Here is a 12,424-nt window from a genome sequence, read left to right on the forward strand (position 1 = left end):
CTTAGAAATGGATTGTACCATTCTTACCCTTTCATTGCTTCACTGCTTCCACTTCAACTTAGCCCCAGATTTGGAAACCCTGGAGTGTGCTTCTTAGTATTTACAATAGTGAATTGTAAGCATCGCTGTCTAGCAGAAATCAGCTGAGAAAGCTTATTTAAAATGGGAATTTCTGGTTTGCTCCCTATTGGTCCCCCTACTTCTATAGCCAGTTCAGTTGTCTAGGGTGAGACCAAAGAATCTGTATTTTAATACTCTGCCTATTTTAATATATTTGTTTAAAAAGAGTATTGGCATTTGGATGGAAACAAGGAATCTGAATTTTATTTTTCTTAATATTTATTTATTTTAGAGAGAGCACGCACATGGTGGGGAGAGGGGCAGAGGGGGTGAGAGAGAGAGAGAGAATCTCACACAGACCCCCACTCAGCTTGGAGCCCAGTGCCGGCTCCATCTCAGGATCCTGAGATCATGACCTGAGCCAAAACCAACAGTCGGAAACCTAACCAACTGAGCCACCCAGGTGCCCCAGGAGTCTGCATTTTAATGCTCTGAATATTTTAATATATTAGTATACAAGATATTAGTTTTAAAAGGATAATGGTATTTGACAATGATTGCTGTAAACCAAGATGGGGAAATATTCTCCTGAAAAGAAGTTCAGGAATTGAGGGAATTCTGAGATTCCCAACTCCTAAATAATGATCATCTGAAGCCTTTTTGCTTTCCTTCCAAGCAGGTTTAGGCTTTGTCATTAGTGAACCCACAATTGCTCTGAGCCCACCATGGATGCTGTGGGAATCTGCTGTGTTTGTGCTCCCATGCCTGTGACATAGGATATTAAAAGATGAAATGAATTAGTATCAGTGAAATATCAACCAAGAATTAACTATAAGGATAATCACTCTTGCTTCTATACCATTAATCAAAACAAGAACTTTTTTCCCCCTATATTTGTTGTAAGTTCATCTGGAGAGGGACACTTATAATGTAAACAGCAGCATTTCTTGATGGCAGAAGGCAGCTACTGATCACTACCATGCAATTTAATTTAATTATGTTTAATTGCTCATTGCTACATACAGAGACTGCAATAGTCACTGTACAGCAATCAACATTAGTATTCAACAATGACATAAAGAAATTACTTCCATTTCTTGGCCAAGTCCATTGACAAGTCCACTGACCTGATGCCAAGCATTTTGTGTGTCTTACTGGGAATCTTTCCAGAGCTCTTTGTAGGGGAGGACACTGATCCAGAGGGGCCTCAATGTTCTCATTTTTGGGAATCAGCTGTTTCTTAAATTTCATCACCCCACACAGCCTGTTCTGCAATGGTACTTAGCTGGTTTGTGGTCTGACTTGGTGAACACTTCAAAGAACTTGAATTTTTGGAATATGAAGACAAGTCCATGGGTAACTGGAAACTGACTGTCTTTATCTTGTCCCTAAAGAAAGCAGAATAAGAAGATAAGCAAGACTTTTTAGTGAGCCTTTATATAAAACATCTACTTTTTTTCTAAGCCACCAAAGACTGCCTAAACTGTTAAAAGCTCACTTGAAATATATCATAATATATTTTGTTTAGTTATTCAACAATAATACAAAAAATATATTGGATGGGCGCCTGGGTGGCTCAGTGGGTTAAGCCGCTGCCTTTGGCTCAGGTCATGATCTCAGGGTCCTGGGATCGAGTCCCACATCGGGTTCTCTGCTCAGCGGAGATCCTGCTTCCCTCTCTCTCTCTGCCTGCCTCTCCATCTACTTGTGATCTCTCTCTGTCAAATAAATAAATAAAAAATCTTTAAAAAAAAATATATTGGAATTGGCTTTTGATTAAACCCAATGAAGGATGTTGATGAAACTAAAAGTTAAAACTATTGAGGGAAGATTATTCTCTTCATGTTTAGAGTTAAAGAATATCATATTGTCTCAGGTGAAGGGTCTTTCACATTGGAAATCTTCAGGTGAAATGAAGCAGAAATTTGAGGCAATTATTTTATAATCCAGATCAGTCAGCAATTACAGACTTTGAATTAACGGAATATCCATCACACCTGAACAGTAAAGGGGAGAGAGGAAAGACGGCAATGAATCATGTCATCTGAGGGATTAAATTGTTATATAGAATCTTGACATAAATTAGGATATACCATTCTCAGGAAAAAGTCAAAAGAATGGTGTTTGAAATTTTTGCCTTTTCTCCAATATTGTCCTCTTTCTGTTTCTTTCTTTGTATTGGATAAGGCAATCATTTCACTGAGTGGCATATAGTGGTGTGCATCGAGGGGAACACATCTGCTCCCTCCCTTGGGTGGGAGGTCAGTGGTTCCATATGTTGGAATCAATAAAATAATAACTGCTCTGTCATCTATTAGCCCTCACTTGACTATCTCATTTATTCTTCACAAAAACTCTGAGGTAAATGCTATTGTGATTCCTTTTTTAAATTTTAAATTTTTTTTTAACAGAAGAATAAACTATTATATAAAACAGACTGATAACTTTTTTAATGCCAATGATGCAGTTGAGATTTTAGCCATCTGATTTCAAAGGTTGCCTTCTTAATCATTTTGATATGAAAAGGAAAAGATACAGTTGACCCTTGAACAACACAGGGGTTGGGGGCACTCAGCCCTGGGGCTGTGGAAAATATGTGCATAACTTTTGATTCCCCCCAAAAGCTTAACTACTACTAGCCTACTATTGACTTGGGACCTTACCAATAACATGAATAGTTGATTAACACATATTCTGTATGTTGTATCTATTATTTGCCATATTCTTACAATCAAATACACTAGAGAAAAGAAAGTAAAGGGCAATCATTAAGAAAAATCATAAGGAAGAAAATCATAAGGAAAAAATCATAAGGAAGAAAATCATAAGGAAGAGAAAGGACATTTACAGTACTGTACTGTACCTATTGAAAAAAATCCATACATAAGTGGACTGGCACAGTTCAAATCTGTGTTGTTCAAGAGTCAATGGTGTATGTACTTAATGTATCTGGTTTCTCCTGTCTGCAAAATGAATAATATAGCATTTCTAATTAAATTAGTGATTTATTACTAATTTATATTTATATTAATTTATAATTTATTTAAAATTAATTTGAGTATAGTTGACACACAATGTTACATTAGTTTCAGGTAGACAACATAGTGATTCAACATTTCTGTGTCTCATGCTATGCTCCATATGGACGCTTTCTCTTAATCTTAAGATTTTTCTTAAATGCAGGACATTAGATTTCTAGGTTTCTTGTTTCTCCGAAAATTCAGGAAAAATTAAAATTCTGTCTCTGGTTTTTGGAGAGCATTTGTTCTTAGAAATATTGACATTGGCATTATTCTGTAAAACACTTTCTTGGTATAATAATAAAAAGGCTCACAAGCAAATTAGGTACGATGTCTGACTGCTTCAAAAGCCAGTTCAAACAAATTGGTTCTTGATAAATCTTTTGAAAAAATTTTTAAGAACTATTAGAAAGTAAATGAATCTACAAAAAAATTAGAGGGCTAATGTAATGACACATTACTTGACTAGTTAATCATCGAGGACATAAAAGACAAAATTAAAAAAGCACTATAACAAAAAAATACACGCTTCGTTCTTGTCAACAGTTCTCTGCAATTGACTGGATTTTATGCCAACCTAGCTGTTGATTTCAAGCCATTACTGACTTTCTTGTTTTCACACAAACCTGCAATTGGCTCAGTCTTTCCCATTAAAGTAGATTCTAAATTACCAATAGATTGTGTTCTAAATAGTTTATTCCTTGGCAGCTTGGAATTTGGAAAACATTTTGTTTTAGAAAAATAATACATTATAAACGTTGGCTAGGCTCCCAATCACAGAAAACAATATGAATTTTATGAAAATTAATAATACTGTATTTCTCAACATGATAGGTTTGTGAGAATGTAATGGATTAAGTGCAAAAAATAAAACATTATGATAATGTGCACTGCACAATTTCAAAATAGGCAGACACAGACTGGAAAGATAGATATGTATCAAAATCTACCTGGTGGTTATTCAGACAGTGAAGTTATGGAAGATTTTCCTTTTTATACTTTTTTACTTTGAATATTACATTTATACTTTGTAATTTGCAATTTTCTTATTATAATGAATATTTAGTTCCATTATATAACTGGATATATATATGCATTTGGAGATATATATACATATATATATAATTTTTCAAAACAAAAGACATTCCTTTTTATGGTGAACATTTAGTGTATATATATGTGTATATATATATATATTTTTTTTTTTAAGCAAAAGATGCATCTCTGCCTTTCCTCTTTCTTTCCTCTGAAAACACATGGTCATTGACACACAGTGATTGGTTACACACTTCCTGTTTCCATGTCCCATATCTGCTCTGCCAATAAATCTTATGAGCTCCATATTCAAAGTATATCCAGAAATCACATCCACCATTACTACCTTGGCCAAGAAATGATCACCTCTTTCCTAGATAATTTTTTTAGCCTTAAACCTGGTCTTTTTATTTTCTATATTGTTTTCCTACAGTCTTTTTAAAGCAGGACTCCCAACACGATCCATTATCTTTTATTTTTTTTTTAATGAAAAAAATATGTTATGTACTCAGTTCACTTGGGATAAATCTAGAATCATTGGAGGGGAGCGGAAGGTCACCTCTAGTGCTTTGCCTTCATCTTCCCCTGTTCTCTTGCTTGCTCACTCTCTTCCAGTCACACTAGCCTCCTTTCCCTTCCTCAAACACGGTCATGCACCCCCTCTCAGCATCTTTTGCATTTGTTGTCCTCAATTCTTAGAAAGTTTTTCCCACCCAGAAATCCTCAGAATGCTTTCCCTTTTTACTCAGATGGTGAGGTATTTCCTAGCTACCATATATACAATTTCAATAATGCTTGCTTTTCTAACCCTTCCTTTTCCCTTTTAATTGGTTTGATGTTCTCTTTCATACATGTTACCATCTAACATAAATGATACACTTTTATGTATTGTCTTATTTATGGATTATCTTTGTACAAAGGAATATGCAGGGACTTCTGACAATTTTTTTCCCCTCTTTATCTTTATATTTATGGCCTAGAATCCTACCCAGCACATAACATGCCTCCAGGATTATTTGTTGAATGAATGAATGAATGTAATGAAGGTATAGAAAAAAATAGGTCAAAAGGATAGAAGCAAAAACTCATGATCACACTTGCTCATTGGCAGGACCAGGGAAAAGAGATATAGGATTTTTCTCTCTGTTAGTAACATCTTTTTCCTTTAATATATAAAAATATCTGAAAAAAAGTGACCAAATTCTTGCAGAGTAAAACAGTGATCTTTGTAACTTTCATTCCTGAATATTTTTACATTTTTAAACTTTTCAGAAAGACAGTTTTTACTAGCTTTCCAATAAGTACAGGACAAAACACACACTTGTGAGCCTTGCCTGGAAGTCCTCTTACGATGGTCTGTGCTCCCTCCTTCTCCCTCGTTCACTTGACTACTTTGGTTTCCCCCATAGTCATGCTTCCTTCTGTCTTGTCTTTTCTGCTCTACCTGAGGTGATCTTCCCATTTTCCCCTGCGTGACTATATGCAGCTGTCCTTCATGACTCAGGCTACTCTCTCTGTTCCTGTAATAGAACTTTCTGTAAGTGAAACACAATTTTCCTCCTGTCTTATAAAATCCAAATGAAACTGGCTCAGCCTTTGTGTCCTGCATCCTGTGGTAGGTCCAGTGCTCTTTCCAATATTGAAGAGAATCCCTGCAGGCCTATCACTGTTATCTCTTGATTTGATTTCCTGTCACTGCTGAGCTTGATGATTTCTTTACTCTCTCTGTACCCCATTTATTCCATTTTCTCTTCTTCATGAGAACCCAGGCCTTTTTTTCTCCTCAAAGGAGACAAATATGTAGAGACTCTCCCTAGAAAGTCAGGGCCTAACTGGGAATTGGAAGTTGGGGTGGAGCATGTGGGAGAGGGGAGGTCATGCTCTAGCCTTATAGAGGGGATAAGTTAGACTTGATAGTGACAGTTTTGTTCTGAAAGGGGCCCTTGGCTCTAACCACTCCTGGTGTCACCCTCTGAACTTCCTCTTAGAAGACTCCCGCCCATCTCTCAAATGTCTTCTTAAATCTCTCTTTTTCACAGACTGCGCCTACCTCCCCAAACATCAGCTCCTGGATTTTGAAGAACAAATTCCTTTTCTCTTTGTCTCTTGGCCCTCTTGAGTAATGATTTTTGTATACCGCCCGAAAGCCACTGGGTCACTTCCCCCGCAAGAACAGTCCTCTCTCAGAGAAGACTTCTGTGTTCAGTTCCTAAAATAAGTGTGTCTTTTCCTTGAGAAGTATTTTGTTGGAGTGATCAGTTCATTGGTGTGTCTTTGTCATGGAATGAAAGTCTTGAATGTAATGTTTTGGTTTTGCTGAATCTTGTATCACTGGTGGCCAGCTCAGAGTACAGTTGTTAGTGCTCGATGAGTAAGGGCAGACCGATGAAGTCTTCTGCTTATAGAGGCATCTGTTAGAGTGACATTTGATCTCAAAAAATATTTCTTTCTTTTGACCCCCTAAATGCACATGTGAGATGGAAATTATTTTGGCCTAAGACACTATTTGATTTTGTTTCTTTGACCTAAGACCTTGCCTATCAATGGGAATGCCTGAGTGCTTTCATAGCACGTGCCTATAATCTATCTAACTTGAGGCAGATTATACATTACCTGGTTACATTATCAAAAACATGATCAGGAGAAGTTCTTTGGTTGGAACTAGTGCTGGTTAAAGAATCTGCTGCAAACATCTTTTCTTTATTGTCTTGCTTCTTAATTGAAGAACATGCCAGTGATTTAACTCTTCCCTGAGCTCCTAGAATTCCATTCTTTGGGTGTCTTTCCTCAGGTTTCCAGGCATCATTTGCAGGTAATGAATGAATTAGTGAGGAGATGGAATAGCGTCTAACAATCATGATGTTGCCTGTGTAGGAGACACAAAATTTAAGTTTATGAAAATTTCACCATTAATGATGTCCACAGATGTCATATTATATTAGTAGTACTTCATTAAAATGACCTAAGCAAAACTATTACTTCTGATTCATTTTTTTCACATAAACTACATCTAGTCATTTATTTATTTGACAAATAATGTCAGGCACTTTTTTATGAGATAGAGATGGGGATAGTGGCCCACTCAAAACTCTTGCCTGCATGGAGCTTACTATCTTTTTGTGCAGACAGATGATAAACAAACATTATGTGATAAAATTCAGGTAGTGACAGATCCCGGAAAGTCCAGTTAGGCTGATAAAGGCAAGGGGATAGAGACATATGAAAGAGGAGGTCTGGAAGCTCTATTAACAGTGTGGTTGGCAATACCTTGGTAAGGATACAGCATTAGAACAGAGACCTGGACATGTAGAAATAATAAAACAAGACTTTAAGATGGGAAGAACATGGCTATTCTGGAGATGACAATGCTGGACATTTTTTCTCCTTCTAGAAGATTGTAGAAGAACATATTCATCACAGCCTCTCATCACAAAAATTGAACTGGCCGCTGCTAACTGGGCTACATTTGTGTGTCTTGGCTTTAGACTTTAGTTGAGATGGTCATTATGAGGCCTGTTGACTGAGAGACAAAAGCACAGGAGGTCTGTGGAAAGAAGCAAAGGTGCCTCAATAGAAAACTGGAGTGTTCTTGAGAGAGATGGAGGGATTTATGGCCTTGTTTGTGAGGGCTTTCAATTCAATTTTTGTCTGTAAGTGTCTGCCAATAAACTCTTTTCTTGATGTGAATCGAGTATTCTCTGCTCCTTGTAACTCAGGCACTTCGATTAAAAGAGCTTTGTTTTAGGGAGTTTAGCTTGTCTGAATCCCTGTGACACCATACTAACACTGACCAGACATCCAGTTCTCATCCAGGGGGTGAAGAAGCCTGACCTCGGGTTGGTTTTCATTTTCTGGAACACTTAAGGAATGTTTACTGAATCTTTTTTCTTTCTAGTCACAGCCTTGACATGAACTAGCATGGGTGTTTAAGAAAGGCTTGCATCATGCTTGGGTTTTAAGAGTGCTAGAAGCACAATTATTTCTTAGTTAAGTTTGCTGCCCACATCTGCAGAATGCAGACAGCAGATTATTAAGGCCATTGCAAAACGTGGAGGCTGCCTCGGCTTTTTATGGTTTGGAAGAGTGGAAGATCAGCTTTCAGGCAAGAGTTTGGGGGCAGAGAGAAGTGTTTTAAGTTCAAATCTATCCGAAGTGTTTAACTGCATGCAAATACTGTTCCTAAATTATCTTTAAACACTACTTTGGCCATCATCTATAACTTCTATAATTGTCTAAGAACAAATTTATGGCTATTGACAATCATAAACGTTTCTGTTTGGAAGGATTATAAAGTATTCTCTTTAAAGCGAATGGTAGGAAATTACAACTGAAGAAATTGTGCTGATGATGGCAAGGGGAAGTTCCTTCTTATTTGGAACCTGTGCTCCAGTTTGACTGACTAGCAACTTGGCTCTTTGTTCATCGTTCTGGGTCACAATACAGACTCAAGTCTGTATCCTTTAGTTTCTTATCAGTAAAAGGCAAAGGATATTCAACACAGCATCATGGGGTCATCAGCACAATTTTAGAACTTCACAGCCAGCAAAGGATGTGAATACATTGCAGAGAACCAGAGGTCCAGTGATGCTGGGGGGTCCCTGTAAAGAGTCATTTTTAAAAAATATATAAGGGCAGCATCCCTGAAAGTGCTGGTTGGATTGCATATCCACCAAATGCTTATCCACTATTATAGATGCTTCCATGAGAATGTAGCCAGCAAAGACTCATTCTAAGCAGGTGCTCTTCTGCATTGTTACTATATATATGTCCCCATATATACTATGGATATATAATATAGACATCCCCTTATTACAGACATATAATATATATGTCCCTTTATTATCTATATCTATATCCCCAAGCAGCTGTGTTCCTGGGCTGTAGCATATAAATGTCCATATATGTATGTGTCCTACTCAGCCTTGACCAAGTATTACAAAACTGGGACTGCTATCTGGTGTCCTTATGTTCAGGCCAATGTTCTTCTTACTTGGGTCCCTTACTTTAAGGATAGTATGTTGCATTTAAGACACAGATAAATACATGTAAAGTAACTCAACTGGGCTTCCAAGCACAAACTTAAATCTTGTCTCTTTCTGTGTTTAACTGATACAACTAACTAGAGTTCCCCCAATTTTACCAGTTTTTCACCAGTCTTTTTTTTTTTTTAATTTTATTTATTCACTTGACACAGATCACAAGTAGGCAGAGAGGCAGGCAGAGAGAGAAAGAAGAGGAAGCAGGCTCCCCGCTGAGCAGAAAGCCCGATGCGGGGTTCGATCCCAGGACCCTGAGATCATGACCTGAGCCGAAGGCAGAGGCTTAACCCAGAGGCAACTCGGCAACCCCCTCACCAGTCCTTTTTAAACTTAGTGCTAATGTTCTTATTGGGAGTTACCATCCATATGTTGAAAAAGTATGCTATCAATTGTGTGCTTAGCTCTTACTAATAGTCTAACCTCTCCTAAGCTTGATGGCATTCAGGCCCTAAGAGTGTAAAGGGTATACTATACTTTTTGTTCTTTCACTGGTGTAATTCTTGTTGTAAAATAGCCACAATATATACTAAGACTAAACTTATGTTTTTTTTCAGTTTTATAGAAAATAAAATTTGATAGAAAATATTTTATAGAAAATAAATTTGATAGAGTGTCGTTTGCTTTTGGAGTAAGGCAGTGGTTTTCAATTGGGGGAAATTTTATCCTTCAGACAACTTTTGGAATTTCCAAAGACATTTCGTGACTAGAGGGTGAGAGGCAGGTATTACTGGCATGTAGTATTTAGAAGCCAGAAAAGCTACTAAACATCCTATAGTGAAGACAGACCCATACAAATACAGAGCTAGTTAGTATAAAATGTCCAAGATTGCAGAGGTTGAGAAACTTTAGGGTAAGGATGTATTACAAATATCCATATCTTTCTTTTCTTTTTCTTTTTTTTTTTAAACCAGGAGAAAGTCTAACCTCCTTGTTAGTTACTCTTTCAGTTTTATTAAATAACCAGCAGACAGAACTACTCAGATCCAGAGTTGGCACTTGACAAAAAGGGAAAAAGCCCTGATGGGAATCTCTTCTCAGCTTCGAAATGTAGGGTCCCATGCTAGAGCGAGACCTCTCGAACAGAGGAAACCAGCTGGCAAATAGGACATGTTCCCTTGCCAAGCTGTTCAGAACCTCTAAATGGCATTGCCTGAAGCCTTTGACAGATGATATTAAAAGAGAGTTGAGTATTTAATTATGTATAGCAATTTTATTTGAATCTGCTGCATGTAGGCAAGCACTGATCATTTAAATGCAGAATGTCGTTTTTTCCCTGCTGATTTCTGACCTTGCGTAGAGTCTTAACAGTCAATATTCTTCTCCCACAAAAAGTGAGAGATTTGATTCTTAGAATGTATCAAACACTGGCCTTGCCTCTTTTTAAAAAATTAACATACAATGTATTATTTGTTTCAGGGGTACAGGACTGTGATTCATCAGTCTTACACAATTCGCAGCACTCACCATAGCACATACGTGTCCCAATGTCCATCACCCAGCCACCCCATCCCTCCCCCACTCCTCCCTTCCAGCAACCCTGACCCTGTGTCTTGAAGCCTTCGACCTGTACAGGACGTTGAATTATGGGCAACACACATTCACGCAGGGCAGGAAGTTTCTTTATAAAACATGGATAAGAAACAACATCTGTCATTTGTTGTGTGCTTGCCAGGTGTCAAATTAAGCACTCAGTCTATTATTACAGAGAGATAGGTACCATAACCATGTCAGGTAGGTACTCTAACACTTCCTAGAAAACAAAGGTAAAAGATTTCTCCTAAGTATCTCTGAGTCAAGTGGATAATGAATGACAAATCACTTGCAACCATAATTGTCTGACTGTAATAATCATACCTGGAGCTATTGTGCAATATTGTAACTTAATAAGTGAGCATGGCTTTTGACACACACCCATTCCGTGTTCTATGATGTGACATTTAAAGGCTTGAGGTCAAGAAGGAAAAAAACACGTTGTTTTTTATGGGACTGATTTTCACAAACCTGCCATTCCCACCTTTCCAGGAAGATATGGAAATAGTTTTTGATGTTTCTAAAATATGTTGCTTGAAGATACCAATGATTTTTCCCCCTAGGGATTTAGAAGTAATCTACCAAGAGAAAAAGAATGGAACTCACCACTACCAACGCCAACTTCTGCAGTTATGTGAGAGGCACAATAAACCTAATGTTTAGGAGGGCTTTGCAAAGATGGGCACAGCCCAGAAGAGCTATGGACATTCGGTACCTTGATGTTCGTGCACAGCTGGTGCTGCATCAACGGAAACACCACCATGAAGGGTTGCTGGAGATTTTTCGGATGCTTTTTCGAGGTTACCAAGGTCTGTGACTTCCTCTTCCCTCTCATCTTCTGATTCTCCTCTGGGGCCTGGGGTTCTCTGACTACTTGAGGCCAGCTTCATCCGGAGGACTTGATTCTCTTTCTTCAGCTTGTTGATCTCTGCCCCCATTTCCTGGATAATTCTTATGCACTGGATGTTAGCTTCCATTTGCCCCTTCTCGGGTGGCACTGGTTTGCTCTTCTGGGGAGACAGGTCACCTTTTGCTCATGGACCATATGCACAGTCTACTCAGCAGGACTGGTCGATCTCATCCATAAACCTTCCTGAACAATAGATGTCACTCTTCTCTGGGCCATCTTTCAGCACCTGGAGAGTTAGACTGTCAGGGAGGAAAAGGATCTCCATGACTTATTCATTCTGGGGTTTGTTTTTCAGAACAGAGCTTTTCTTTGTATCTTTCATTTCGTATCAATCCACAGTTCTAGAATATTGCTATGTGATTGAAGAGAAGGGAGCATTCCGAAAATTTCCAGGGTGGAATAGAATCTCTTGTTTCTGTCGTGAACTCGCAACCTACCAGCTACTCAGTTTTCTGTGTTACTACTTCTGGAATCAAATGTTTTATAGAATCACCAACTGTCATTAGTAAATGAAAATGGACACATAAGGGGGCACCTGGGTGGCTTAGTGGGTTAAGCCTCTGCCTTCGGCTCAGGTCATGATCTCAGGGTCCTGGGATCGAGCCCCGCATCGGGCTCTGCTCAGCGGGGAGCCTGCTTCCTCCTCTCTCTGCCTGCCTTTCTGCCTGTTTATGATCTCTGTCAAATAAATAAATAAAATCTTAAAAAAAAAAAGAAAAAAGAAAATGGACACATAAGAATTATGCCTTTTTTTTCTATAAAATATGTCATAATTCTGTACTTTTGGGGCAAGTTATTAATCTTGACACTTGTTGAATGAGGGGAACCGT

The 12,424-nt window shown here is 38.0% G+C and overlaps 1 protein-coding gene across 1 annotated transcript; it reads right to left on the minus strand.

Annotated features, from left to right (window-relative positions):
• Nucleotides 1-1,162: 1,162 nt before the first annotated feature.
• Nucleotides 1,163-11,883, minus strand: CCDC195 (coiled-coil domain containing 195). Its single transcript, XM_047720079.1, has 3 exons — nucleotides 11,400-11,883; nucleotides 6,729-6,981; nucleotides 1,163-1,448 (listed from the first exon to the last, which is right to left on the minus strand). Exons 1-3 carry the CDS (start codon nucleotides 11,659-11,661, stop codon nucleotides 1,301-1,303), a joined length of 663 nt encoding a protein of 220 aa, XP_047576035.1. The 5' UTR covers nucleotides 11,662-11,883; the 3' UTR covers nucleotides 1,163-1,300.
• Nucleotides 11,884-12,424: the final 541 nt, after the last annotated feature.

This window comes from Lutra lutra, chromosome 3, assembly GCF_902655055.1.
Source record: "Lutra lutra chromosome 3, mLutLut1.2, whole genome shotgun sequence".
Taxonomy (NCBI): domain Eukaryota; kingdom Metazoa; phylum Chordata; class Mammalia; order Carnivora; family Mustelidae; genus Lutra; species Lutra lutra.